The sequence below is a fragment of the Gorilla gorilla genome, chromosome 5 (genome assembly GCF_029281585.2).
Source record: "Gorilla gorilla gorilla isolate KB3781 chromosome 5, NHGRI_mGorGor1-v2.1_pri, whole genome shotgun sequence".
NCBI classification, from domain to species: Eukaryota; Metazoa; Chordata; class Mammalia; order Primates; family Hominidae; genus Gorilla; species Gorilla gorilla.
The window spans coordinates 166,908,269-166,922,955 of NC_073229.2; the positions used below are offsets into that span (position 1 = coordinate 166,908,269).

The following is a 14,687-nucleotide window of genomic DNA, read 5'->3' on the forward strand; positions in this document are numbered from 1 at the left end:
TTGGACAACAGGCATTTCAGTCGGAGGTGAAAACTGGCAGGGTTTCCCAGGATGTTTTGCTCATTTTAAGATTCTGAGACATTTGCACATTCCCAAAGGGTGACAAGGAAACTCCAATAATGACCAAGAATAAATTATTTCCTTCAGGAGATGATGATTCAGAGACAGACTTAATTTGATTTTTAAAAATATCTAGAGATGTGTCATTTCTTCATCCAGTTTTTCACACAACTATACCTGCAGCAAACTCATATGCCCAGTGAAGATATGTATCATTCGTAATGACTATTGAATTGCAATATTCCCTGAAATCAAAGTTTTTATTTTCTTATCTCCTAGGGAATCTCTTAGTAAAGGTCTGTATAAAAGGCTTGATTGTGCAGAGGTGAGTGGTATTTAAAAGGCCATATGTTTATTTTTTGAGACACAAATGAATACATACTTTTTTCAGCTTCAAATGAGGCAATTCTATTACACAGATCTTTTTAATAAAAGAGAAACAGATATGTTGAGAGGCTACCCATTTACACTTCTAGCAATTTAGGATTTTCAGCTATAAAAGAATACAGGTATACATTTCTCTACCAAAGATAATTTTACTTGGTATTTCTTTTTCTTGAATGGTATCAGAGCAGATTAATCAATATGAAAATTTAAAGTGTTGAGGGGGTGCCTATAGTATCCACTAAACCTAAGGTAAAACACACTTCTGCAAAAGTCGAACAACCTCTAATTCACTACTGTGTATTCTGAGACTACCAGACTTATGAACATTTTCACAATATTATAAAAAATAAAAATATAACCGAAGCAACTTCCTTGAGTAAAATATTTTTACATAAATCTACCTGTTAAAAACAGATTTTAAAAAAAATTTTAAGGCAAGTCCTAGTTTTATAAGACTAACAGTTATGTACTGAGAATCAGAAATTGTCTCTGTGCTGATAACAGGGAACACAAGCTATCAAATTTCTATGCATAATTAATGCAACTGAGGATGAAGGCACCCACCTGGGAATGTGTGGGTCTCTACATTATTTATAATCTTGAAACTGACCAAGAGCACGTTTTCTTCCCAGCTGCTGCCTTGCTTCTCTAATACCACTGCACGTGCAGGATTTCAATACTGGTGTAAATATTATCTAGACCACATAACATTTCCAACATGAAGTAATAGCTATCCAGACAATTTGTAGCCACTTCCTTTGGAGACAACTGGCCTGGACCTATGTCTACTGCTCTTAATTAAGTCATAAAAGGAGCCTCACAGTCTCACATACATCCTTTGATCACTTACTTGAGGGAGAAAATATATTTTGTGGAATCATATTTTCACAAACAAACCATCTTTATTGTTGATGAAGATTAGTTATAAAATAGCACTCAGAAATCTAAGTAGCCATAGAGAAGTATTTTTCCTCTCAAAAAAATCAGACTTGTACCTTTCGTTTTGAAGGCAAAGTTACATAACTTGCATACATAAGGCCGAACATCAGTATGGGTACGGATGTGTTTTTTGAGCATGCTTGGCTTCTTACAGCGAATCCCACATTCTTCACAAATGTACTTTCCCCGGCCACGTCCTCTGACATATACATAATCTTCATTCGATTTGTACCTGTTTTAAAAAGAGGGAATCCAGTGTGTTTTCAAATATTCTTAGCATGCTATATATTAAAGCAAAAGCTAATTATTTGCATGGCAAAGTTTTATGAGGGTCTTTTGCAGACAATTATTCAACTTTACTTCTATGAAGCCTGTGAAATTTATGCAGTAAATGGCTGAAAGAACTAGATAATAGATTCGGCACTGTAAACAAAATGTAATGCTACATGGAATTCAAAATGGAATTGGCTCCACTATTACATGTGAATTTATAGAGTTGGGAAGTAGATGTTCAAAATGACTTATGTAAACCTCAAAGAGCTGCAGACCTTTGGGCTGGATTCTAGTATGGCCTCCAATCAAGGGACATACAAAAAGCATACCAACATGTTCATCATGTATCTTTTGTTAACATTACATCATCTAAGATGTACATGTATAAACATACAACCCTCTAAATTTGCTAAATTAAGTATAACTGATAATAGAATTCTTCATTGCAAGTTCCTACTCTATTTTTACAGTCCTGGCACGAGAGTGCCTCAGAAATTTCTAGTTTACACAGGGTGAGCTCAGCTCACCAACTGTTGTCTACAGATTTGATCTGCTCTTCCCAAAGACCATGAATCTGTAATAATGTGGAGTCTAAATTTCAACTAGCTTCTTCAAGGTAGTTACATAATGAAAACTAGAGATTCTATTTTTAATCAAATTTGCATTTGTTTCCAGAAGGGTTTCATAGAGATGTTTGAAAGGATATCTGAGGTCATCTTGCTTAATCAAATCGGCTAGAAAAACAGTCTTAGGTATTTTCTTTGATAATCAAGGGAAGAAATCTACCCAATGCTCAACCATTCCATTTTAGAATACAATAAAACATAATTTGTCATAAGATATAATAGTATTATACGGACTAATTCAATGACTGCCATTATCTCTTAAGTCAAAGCCAGGCTAGAATTTTGGGTCTAATGTTATTTTTGGAAAGACGCTCCATTTGGGGAGTTCTTTTCATAACTTCCAAAGGTAAACTGACATGCAAAATGCCCTAATCCACTGTGGATTTAGTTAAAGGCACTAAATTTACAGTTTTTTTTACATTCTAAGAGCATTGCAAACTTCCTCATTTTATCCTAGCTAATCCACAAACAGGAATAAAAGCAAGTTTAACTTCAGTCATCCAATCTATTGAAATAATTTTAAGAAAGGAAATCCATCCGCATATTTAAACAGCAACTCTGTTATGGATTCACATATAATCTTAACGTTATCTACTTTTTGGTCAGTACCAATCCAGATGAGAGTTAAGTAGAAACTATTCAAAACTATGAATAATCAATTTTGCATGTCTTCCGTTCCTTTAAATTTCCCCCCTTTTACCAGGAATTTTGACTTCCACTTGTTCTTCAAAATTATTTTGAATTTTATCTTTGTCTTTTGCAATAAAGTAGAAAAAACCCTAAAGATGCAAATGTCTTTCACCTTTAAATTTCACTATTCTCTGCCCCTAACTAGATGAAATTGCTTAAGACATATAGACTAAAACAAATACTTTTGTACAAAGCTAATTTTCTTCAAGGAAGGATACTTCAAGCTTACTATAGCCTGCCATCATAGTGATGGGAAATGCATTTTATCATCAAGCAGTATAATTTTATTTTCAATGTCTTAGCTGATTAACTTGCTTCCAGAATGAAAATACAGTAAAATTCTGTATAAAATATAATGATGTATTAGAGAAACCGGTATAAATAAAATATCATACAACAGTTCTACAGGCCCATGAATCTACTTGATAAGATAATTGATGGATTTTGAAAAATATTCAAAGCTGTGTTTAACTAAATTATTGAATTTATTATTAAACCTATCAGTTAGACAATATACACTTACAATTTTGGTCAGTAATACTTTTTATTTTTTTAGCTATCACTTTGCAATTGCCAAAATAAGAGGAGGTAACACAAGGTTTGGAAAAAACACTTGGCCACCACTGGGCAGAAATTGGGCCACAGATTAAGAAGTAATGGGACACAGCCCATAAAACGGGGCAATTAAAGGAGGAGGAAATGAAGTATGGGCACAATCCTTTTGGATCACCAAAACACAGCAATAAAATGTTCACATACGCTTTTTCACTTGTGTCCTTCGTTAGTGGAGATGGGCTCCCCAAAGCATACAGTAATTGTGGAGTTCTCGCTAATCTACTGGTGCAAGTACACTGCTATGAAGGCTGCTGAATGTGAGAGGGTTGATTCAGTCACAGGGACCTCTCAGTCTCTGAGGAGAGATAAAATCTATATTTCTCTCGTTTGTGTTAAAAGATGGGGGATGTCAAAAAAATATCAAGACAAGCTTCATTACTACATACAATTGTGGTTTTAGTGGTGAAAATGCTAGATATCCAAAGAGGGCAAAACCTAAGGGAGAACCAAATAGAATAATCCATCTCCAAACCGGTAATGCTAGGTGAGAAATGGATATTTCATCTCACTGAACATTCCACATTTTATAGTCAAACAAGTAACATTATTTCCTCCAAATATAATTGGAATAAAGTCATGCCCATGAAGATACGTAAATAATAGATTTGTTGTAGAGATAAGGCTAATTACATCATAATCTCCAAAATGTGGTTAGCACGCTTCAAAATTTTTAAATTTTAAAAGCATAAGCGTAGGCTTTTCCTTCTATGTGACTGGATGAAAGATACATTTCTATCAAAATCTAAAACAAGACACTACATATGTGTAATTTTTCTTAACTATACAAATAACAAAGTCTTTGAACCTTATTACTTGAGTTTCTATGACTCAGGACTCAAGATTTGAAAAGAAATTCCAAAATACAGAGAAAGTGTCATAGACCAGAGAAGACTGAGAAGGCAAGACAACTGAGTGCAATGTGGTACCCTGACTTGGATCCTGGGACAGAAAAGGATATTGATGGAACTGGTGAAATCCCATTAAAGCCTCTAGTTTAGATAATAAGAAAAACAAACAAACAAATTAACTAGTTCTGAAGATTATACATGATTGTGCATGATCTGATTTTTGTAAGCATAGAATAAAAATATGTCCGTCAATAAAACAAATACCTATAAAATGATCAAAGAATGAACAAACTTAGATGACATCAAGTGTCCACCAATTTAGTAGATTTCATAATAAATTAGAGGGGTGAAAATTTAAGGAAGAGGCTTGAATGATATCCATTAGGGACATTTTCTTGCAAAGCAAATCCCAAAAGTAAGGGCATGAACTTATGATCTATTACCAGCCAGAGTTCAGAACTGTGAATAGAAAAGGAATTTACTTTCAGCTTCCAACCAGATTAGACAGTACCTTTTCCATGCAGACATTCTGGACCATTTACTCTGACCTATAACTGCACATTTTACATTTGCACTTTGTTTCCTTACCCTCCTTCAAATATTTTAACTCGGATTGGCTCAGTTTGTTTGGATCCAATATCTTTATCTCCATGAATATCTCCTTTCCCTCTTTCCTTTAAGATATTTCCCACTAGTTTCCTTTCTAGTTTGCTGCCAAATAAAAAGGACGCATCAGGTTTCATCTGTAAGACAAGAAGAGAGAATCATTTCACATGCTTTCTCCAAGACACAGGAGCCCCTATGTCCCACTCTTCCATAATCTCTGAAAATGAGCCTAAATTCTGTACTAAAAGGCCAGGAACTAGTTATATAAAATAAGGGCCACTAGGGAAAAAATCAGATAAGAATGACAGTTTCCACTGAATAAATTCAACGTTCTGTTACAGCTATATATAATAAGTACATATATTATATATAAAAATATATAGATACACATATACACTCAGCACTCTGTGCAATGCTAATACTTAAAAGACACATTCTATGTTTTGAGGTAGCAATGAAAACAATCTATATTAATTAAGGAAGTAGTCTCAAAAATTATTGAAGGGAAAATGGTAACTGATATAAGTGAAAACATGTTTTTAAATCCTCTATTTGCCTCCTTATTAATTTAGCAGAAATTTCAAAATTCCCCTTAATATTTTTATAATTTTACATGGAAGGCATTGATGGTTCTTGTAGGAATAAACCAGCCAGCAACTTGGAAAAATAAGTTTTGAAGGAGACAGATGTCTCGTCAATGAGAGTAAGCCCTGCAGCATCTGCAAAGCTCGGTCCTCCTTCTTCATCTTTCCTTTCAGCCTCCACTCCCTGCTCTATGGCCCACTTCACAATTCCCTGAATTCCTCACATCCAAAGAAAATTAGACCTGCTAGGTCACTCACAAAGGTCAGAAGGAAAACAACCCATGGGAATTAATCCCAGTGGTAGGATTTCATGGCACCCAAATTTTTAAATTTTAAAAGCATAAATGTAGGCTTTTTCTTCTGAAAATGGACCATGCCTGAGACCTCAGAACCAAGTGCAGTCAGTGGCTTCTTCCACTCCTGAGTAAGGCCAGACTTTCTGAAAACGCCCCCACACTGACCTTCATTTTACTTCTATTTTTTTTTTTAGGCCTTATATCCTTCACTATGTAGTCTGCTCAGCAATCAAATCCACAATACAAAGTTCTTCCTAAAACAGTATTTGTTACCTGAGTAAACTGCTTCCAAGCACTTGATGATGTAAGCTTGCCGGTTCCAGGCCTATGCATAGCAGCTAGAGTATAAATTTCTGCAGTGATTTTTTGCTTGGACCTCAGAAGAGCCAGCGTGGTCTTGGTGTTCAATCCTGATGGGTTTGGGTTACAGGAACTAATGCACCATGAAGCATAAACCGAGGATTTGAAGGTGGCCTGTTGCACATAATTGGGTTTTGTATAATTCAAGAAGCACCAACTCACAGTAGTTGTTGTCCGCAGACTGGGGAACTGAAGAATCTGCTGGAAATCTGCCATGTCCGTGAGAAGAAGAGTTGAGTCTGCCACGTTCCCGCTGGGGGCAGAGGCCATGCGGACCAGCATGCCAACAGGCCGCTTGTGGCCCTTCCCTTCCTCTTCCAGCTGACCATCTCCTGCTGGTAATGAAGAACTCTGTGGGCTCATGCTCATGTCCGATGCCGTCTCATCAATATCTAATTCATCTGAAGATTCTTTGCTTTCAGAAGGCCCACTGGACTTCTGCCCCGGAAGTGGTGCCCGGGAACCAGAAAGCATCTCCTTGCTGGGCGGGAATGGCTCCCTGGAAGACGGGCTAACAGAAGGATAGTCTTGAGATGAGGAGGGCGACAGCGAGGAGAAGGAAGATGACCCTGACTGCAAGCCATCTTTTGGCTCAGAAGCACATCCTTGTCGAACCAGCTGGGGTTTCTGGGGGCGGGAGAGGTCCTTTTTGATGTCTGAGTTGGTCAGCTCCACAGCACTAAGCTCCTCCACAATCTGTCCGTACATCTTTTCTTCTTTGACCCTTTTCTGCTGCTTGGTTTCCATGAAGAGCTCCAAGCTACTGGCTGGAGAAAGCATTCGCTTGCTACCTCCCAGGGTGGCCACGCTGTCAGAGGTGGAAGGTAAACACAAGGGGATGGAGGATTCTAAGCCGAGGGGCAAAGTCTGAGGTGCTTTCCAAATGGGGTACTTCTCCAAGCCCGCATGCTGCCCCAGCACCTGGGCAATGTTGAATCCTATCCCTTGCATGGCTGCGTTGGTGACCAGTGTCCTTTGGGTCATATTCTCATCGACTTTGCATATGACAATGGCAGGGCTATTCTGCCCAAGTATCTGAGAAATGCTTGTGTACATGACACTTCCATAGGATGGTACGTGCGTCTGGATCCGAACAGGAACCACTGTTCCTGGGAGGGACTGCAAAGGCCCAGCATTTGCCGAGGCAAAATCTTGAAGAACCTGCTCAGAGGGCGTTTCAGTTGACTTACTGCTCTGGTCTGATGGAAACTTTGGAAGAAGGTTCTTTGGGTGTAGCCCTGATGCTCCTGAATAACATGGGTAGGTCTGCTCTTTCGTGTGTGCGTACTCAGCAGGTTTCTTTCCAGTGTGCTCTGCCACATGCTCTAAGGGATAGCTCGAATGGATTTCTGTCTGAAAAGAGGGCTTGCCACAGCTCTTCTGAGGGTGCTGAGCAAAGGGATGTGGGAAATGTGCCTGCCACCAGGGAGGCTGCTGAGCTGGTAAATGAACCATACAAACTGTAGGATACTGAAACTGAAACAAGGCATTCTGGATTGGAGAAAATGGAATTGTCTCTTGATGTGGAAATAAGTGTGGCTGTTCAGGTAAGTGCTTGCTTGTCATATAGGATGTTGGTTGGATCAAGGGATTTCTCAAAGATTCCTGACTGTCCATGTGCATGATCTGTGGCTGGGCCAGGTGCAGTGGCCCCGAGCTCAGCGGGGGACAAGGACCCACCACCTGCTTCCCTGGGTCCTCTTGCTGAAGAGGAGGCAGCACAGCAGGCGGGCCATGGTGCCACCCGGACCGGAGGCCAGCATGCAGGTGCTCCAGCTGCTCTTGCTTCACGCTCTGATCCATGCCAACCTCGCCCTGGGAGATTTCTGGGGAGCCACTGAAGGAAGCTTGCCGCACCAGAAAGCATTTCTTCCTCTCCCTGGACGGTGATACCGTGGAGGCTGCTGCTCCCGACACAGGAGCATGGGACAGATTCCCATAATCAAATGATTTGCTCCGAACTTCTGGGACTTCCGCTGGGTGAGGACAAGGCATCTGCTCTGATGAGCAGCGTCGCATCTCTTTCTGGTGGTGATGGCCTGGGACAGACAATGAGTATGAACCAGCAGGGACAGTCAGAAACTCTGAATGCTTCCCAAACTCATCCTGCTTAGGAAGTGCAGAAAGCTTACTGGTTTCTTCTCTTTCAAAAGACATGGAGAAACTGGAGCTGTGGGACAAGTTGCTTTCTTGGCTGGGGCTGCGGGAGAGGCCTGTGCCTGTGGATTCAAAGCTGGACTCCCCTGAGGAGTGCTCCATATCTGCAAGTCGCAGACGCTTCTTTTTGGGTGGCAACTTCTCCGCGGGGAGCTGGGAAAGGGTCTCACTTCTCTGGGGCCACTGAAATTCTTCCACAGGCTTCTCTGGCTCTTTGCTCTGGGCTTCCTTCTCCTTCTCAGGTTTATCAGGCTCCTCGGTCACTCGAATCTCAGGAACCTGGATGTTGTGTTGCCGAACTAGCCTGGGCTGTGTGTGATAGGACTGCTGCTGCACCTGCTGAGATGGAGAGGGTTTCCCCCCACTTTCTGCACCATCCCCAGGTGGAGCCCACTCAGGACTCACTGGGGCTTCTGAAATCTCACTGTCACAAGTCTCTGAAGGGGAAGGGGCTTTATCCTGTGTGCAAGCCACAAGTTCGGCTGACTCAGATCTTTCAAATGAATTGGGTCGGCTCAGTGAGTTGGTGTGCTGAATCACAGAAATCACATTTCCAGGAGGTTTCCTGCCCCCTAGGTCTGACATCTTGTCTGAATCAATGGCTGAAGGTGACTCCTCTGACACAAGAGATGGACTTCCAGGCTGCAGTTGGGGACGACATGGGTCAAAGCGTTCCGTGTGACCATGAGAAAGGTTTTCGTGTCCAGCCATGGCAAATCCACTCCTGACTCCTTCCTGCATCTGCAGTTTGGGGTCATAATCGGAAGCCATGATGCCCACGGGAGTGCTTACAATGCTGCTGCAGATCATGGGCGTGTCCTCTTCATCCCCTACGCTCTTCTCTTTCCGGCGTTTCCTGTTTTCACAGGTAGTTCCAAACATGCTTGGTACTCCCTGCAATGGCACCACGGGATCCATGAAATATTCTCCACCATGCTTTAAAGAACTCAAGCAGGAAATGTCCCTGTAGTTTTGCTTTGGTGTTTCAGAGTCCTCCCACTTCTTATAGGGTTTCCGACAGACATCATAGTCATACCCAACCCTGTCCCCAGGAGACAATTTCTTTTCCTTCAGGGATGAACTGCTGATACCCTTCAACATCCTGCCATGGTGCTCGACTTCCACGTGACCCTCCTGTACCGAAGGCAGCTCAAATGCCGCTTGTCTTCTTAGCATGCGCTGAGGGGGTATGCCCACGGTCCCTGGATAGAATACATCATCGGAACCAGTCATCCTTTCATCAAATGAGTGACTTCCTCTCAAAGAAGGAGGAATAGTTAGATTAGTTGCTGAAGAAGTTGGCATTGAGTTGCTTCTAATAAGGGGTGAAGAGTCTACAGGAGCTTCTAAGAGAACCGGGTTGCTGCCTTGGAAGTTTGCTGGATAAAGTTTTCCTTCGTTCCTGATAGATGATGGAATAATCTGGGGTTGTCTGGACTCACTGTTGAACTTAGTGGATTTCAGCATGCTCGTTTGACTGGGGTCGACATCTCCCTTGCTTGGGATCAGCTGTGAAACAGGATCTTCAAACATCTTGACATCTAACCTGGTGTTAACGTGAGGTAATGGTTCCATTATGCCCTTCCTACCCATTGCGGCACGCTCCTGACTTGTGGTTGTAACACTGAGTGCATTTCTCGGACTAAGCCGACAGTATTTTCCAAAGATGATTTCTTCATAAGACTTTGCATTTGTGTTGGGAGGGCTTATTTGCTGCTCAGCACTTTCTGAGCGAGAAAAGTAACCAGAATCAGTGCTTCCTTTACTGTGCGGGCTCAGAAGGTTGAGCGATGGCTCAGAATCTTGTCCTTTTTTCTCTGACAGTCTTAGTGCAAGTTTCTGTTTGACTGTGTGCGAATCATCAGCCTTAGTATTTAAAGATGGATTTGGTAGCATATCAGGGCCAATATACTGAGAGCTTTCATTAGGGAGAGGAATCCCACTTTTAGGGATAATCAAAATCGGCACCTTCATTGGACCTCCCAATGATTCTTCCAATGACCCATGATAGCCGCCTCTGCTGGCAATGTCCAGTGGGATGGGTGGACCAGGACTCATTTTGTCAGAAGCCTCGGCAAATAAAGAACTCTCCTCATCTGTGTCTGTACTCTGTTCACCATCTGAATGTATTTCTGCTTCTACATCAATAAAACCAGCCTCTAGGTCCAATTTAGATACAGCTGACTCTGTGAAAGGTACTAATCCTGCCTTAATTGCATGGGCATGTGACTTCCTGTGCTTGTACAAATTGCTCTTTGTCTTGAAAGAGAAACCACAAGGTATACATGGATATGGCCGCTCCCCAGTATGGGACCTGATGTGTTTTTTCAGTACGCTAGGTTTGGCACACGCTCTGCTGCAGTAAGGGCAAATGTACTTGCCAGGCTTTTTGGGTTTGTGCTCTTTCTTGTGAGCCTCTTCTGCCTGTTCGATACTTTTCTGGGAGTATTGGCTATAAGCAGGGTTCAGACTTGAAATCTTTTTTCTAGGATAACCACCACTGTGGCCATGTATAGGAAAAGGAAATAAGTCCTCGGAGGCAACGGATGGCAAAGGGCCAGGGAAAAGCCACGGAGGACCTTCGAGGCTCTGATGTGGCTTGGTGCTGTGCATGACCCCCTGTGGCAATGAGTGCTGAGGGAAAGAGAGTGAGTGTTGGCATGAGTAAGGACTCGGACGATGCGGTGGATATTGCTTCTCTGCGACTTGCTGCACCACTTCACTAGGGGAGGCCAGTTTCCCAGAACCAAACAGTTGTGCTGATGCTGTGTTTCCGATTTGCTCAGGCTCTATTTGTGGTTGCCGCTGTCCTTCATGACTGCCAAAAGTGCTCATCTTAATAACAGCTGATTGTTCCTGTCTCCATCTACCTGATGCTTTATCAGTTTCTCCAGACCTTGAGGTAGCTTTTTGTCCTAGAGCTGTGTCCCCAGTGTCCATTTTGTTACACAAGGTCTTAAGTGCTAGTTCCCCTGAAAGCAGTGCAGACTCATGGAGTGTCTCCAAAGCTGTGTTTCTTAAAGCTTGGCTGCTTCCATGTTCCAGGGTGTCTGCAAACTTGCTGATTGCTCCTTCTCTTTGGAACCTTCCACACGCACACCACAGTCGATGGGCATTAGCTAGTAATGTCCTTGGACCAGGGCTATAACACAGTTCTCTCCATTGTAGAAATGTCCATCCAAAAGCTAAGTGCAAATCTATAAAGATTTCTTATGGCATTTGAAAATTTTCAACTAGGATGAAATTGGGATGATGAATAGTCTAGGAGAAATTTTGCCCATCAACTAGAGCAAAGTTCAATTGCCAGTTTCACTAAGATAAAATGATCTGAAGAAAAAGAAAATACAAAGAGATTGTCATAACAGTTTCAAATAAGAAACCAAAAAAAAAAAAAAACCTAACTAACCAACCAGAAATTAGATAAATTTGAAATGATTTTTACTCCAAAGAATTATTTTTATTGAGATTACATTAATTCCACAATTAAAATATATTAATTTCAAACTCAGCATTAAGTCATGAACATAAGTCTCTTCCGTGTTTGAATTTTGGTCACTCTTTTAAATAAATACTTTTTAACTTTAGAAAACCATTTGAAGGAAAATCCTTGATGGATATTATCTACAAAAGTATAAGGTTTTAGAAAGCCCCATTAAAAAAAAAATAGAGCTATTCCTAACCAAGTTTTATGACTTGTATGCCAAAGTGTATTACATATCTCTATATAGAGATATGTTTTATAGCTTAATACAAACAATATGTGGCCAGGCATGGTGGCTCACGCCTGTAATCCCAGCATTTGGGGAGGCTGAGGCAGGTGGATCACGAGGTCAAGACACCGAAACCATCCTGGCCAAAATGGTGAAACCCCATCTCTACTAAAAATACAAAAATTAGCTGGGTGTGGTGGCATGCACCTGTAGTCCCAGCTACTCGGGAGGCTAAGGGAGGGGAATCGCTTGAACCCGGGAGGCGGAGGTTGCAGTGAGCTGACATCATGTCACTGCACTGCAGCCTGGCGACAGAGCAAGACTCCATCTCAAAAAAAAAACCATATATATATGTTACATATTAATATAAAATATAAATATAACATAGTATACATATAAGCATACATATATAAAATACATGTTTTATAAAATACATAATTCATAAAGTATTATATATTACTATAAAGTATAACTATATTTTACAGCTTAAAATCAGTGATTAGTAAAATGACATCAAGGCTACAAGAATTAGATGTCACAGAACTTTGGAAAAGATAAAAGGGTGCATCTAAACAAAACAATTATAAAGTCTTCTTAATATAGAAAACAAAGCATATTTCTAGGACAGTTTAAAAACGAAATGATTACCTGAACAGTTTAGAGTTCTTATGGGCATGATTGTCCTGACGCTTCCTAGATACAAAATAAATGCAGTTAGGAAAAATTGTTCCATTAAACCATACCATTGATATATACAAATACAAATTCCAATTTCCAGTTCATTATATAAAGGGTTCACAATGCTATGTACCCTAAAACAAAAGCAAGAAACTGCTTCAGAAAGCATTACACCAGAAGAGTAAACCTTACACTGACACTGTGACTCAAAAATAACTCAGAGAAAATATTATAAAAACATCATAGTAATATTTTCTAAGATATAAGATTATTATATATGAAATATCTTATTTAAATGTAATCAGCCTAGTTCTAATTCCCTAGATATTAAAAGTTGAGATACAGGCGTTTTTTGTTTTGTTTTTTTTTTGAGATAAGAGTCTCACTCTGGTGCCCAGGCTGGAGTACAGTGGTGCAATCACTGCTCACTGCAGCCTCGACCTCCCTGAGCTCAGGTGATCCTCCCGCCTCAGGCTCCCAAGTAACTGGGACTAAAGGCATGCACCACTACATCCATCTAATTTTTGTATTTTGTTGTAGAGATGAGGTCTTGCCATATTGCCCAGGCTGGTCTCAAACTCCTGGGCTCAAGCAATCTGCCCATCTTGGCCTCCCAAAGTGTTAGGATTATAGGTGTGAGCCACCTCGCCTGGATGAAAATAGTGGGGTTTTTTTTTTTCTGATAGGTTTGAATGTTTATGTTTAAAAGAATAAATTTCCCTTTTAGGAAATTTACATCATAGCAAAGTGAAGGAGTCCTCTAGATGATGGCGTATGGCTCAGGAAGACTTGACAACTAAGTAATCGTTCAATTTTAAGTGAATACTCACTTCCTTAGGGGAGTGTTCAATGAGGTACCCACAGGATTCTGAGAACTTCAATGATAAACTGTATCAACTGTCATAGAACCTCAGATGTTTCCTTGATAGGCAATGTGTCCGTTTATCAAAATAAAAAAGATCATACACATTAACCTAGAAATTCCACTACTGGAAATATATCCTTACAGGTGTACTTGCACAAGTGCACACCAATATATATGTACAAGAACCACTTAAATAAATTATGGCTCAATGATAAAACTGAGGCATTTAAAATAAATAAAGTACAGCTATAAGTACCAATATAGAAACTTGTTCAGGGGATAGTAACATTAAATGCAAGAAAAGCTTATTGCACCCTAGTACGAAGACACATTGTTAATCCTATGGGTGAAAAAGAGGAACAGTTGATCAACAGAAAATTCCTGTAAGGATGCCAGGCAGCATTGGCACCAGCCTGACCAACATAGAGAAACCCTGTTTCTACTAAAAATATAAAAAATTAGCCAGGCATGGTGGTGCATGCCTGTAATCCCAGCTACTTGGGAGGCTGAGGCAGGAGAATTGTTTGGACCCGGGAGGCAGAGGTTGCAGTGAGCCAAGATCGAGCCATTGCATTCCAGCCTGGGCAACAAGAGCGAAACTCCATCTCAAAAATAAAAAAAGAAAAACAAAAAGTGGAACCTGGGATTCAGAGGAAGAGGAAAGAAAGGATTTTTACCTTTCACCTCATGACTTTCAGTAAGTTTAATTTTTGTTTATTTTTCTTAACATGAGCATGTTTATCTTTTTAAATAAAACACTAGTTAATAATTTTTTAAAATGCTACCATGCAGATGTACTGCAGATTCCTAAAGCGAAACTCAAATAGTAGTCTTACTTCCATGGGCAATTTTCTGCCTAACATCGAATTTGACTGTGATGATGATAATGACAGAAGTTGCACTTTGAGAGGGGAAAAGCACCCGGAAATTCCCACAGGAACGGTAAGTCTTTTGGGTGAGAAATCAGTAGCCCCCAGATATTTGTAGTAAGAC

At 40.5% G+C, this 14,687-nt stretch overlaps 1 protein-coding gene across 11 annotated transcripts in view; it reads right to left on the reverse strand.

Moving 5' to 3' along the window:
- Window positions 1-14,687, reverse strand: part of HIVEP2 (HIVEP zinc finger 2) — a 195,617-nt gene that overhangs the window by 11,925 nt on the left and 169,005 nt on the right. For all 11 annotated transcript variants that reach the window (XM_063707898.1, XM_019029863.3, XM_063707900.1 and 8 more), the window contains 4 exons: window positions 12,800-12,844; window positions 6,198-11,768; window positions 5,027-5,181; window positions 1,443-1,618 (listed from right to left, as the gene is read on the reverse strand). In XM_063707898.1, coding sequence (XP_063563968.1) covers window positions 1,443-1,618; window positions 5,027-5,181; window positions 6,198-11,381 — 5,515 coding nt within the window. In that variant the 5' untranslated portion in view covers window positions 11,382-11,768; window positions 12,800-12,844. The remainder of the gene's footprint in view (window positions 1-1,442; window positions 1,619-5,026; window positions 5,182-6,197; window positions 11,769-12,799; window positions 12,845-14,687) is intronic.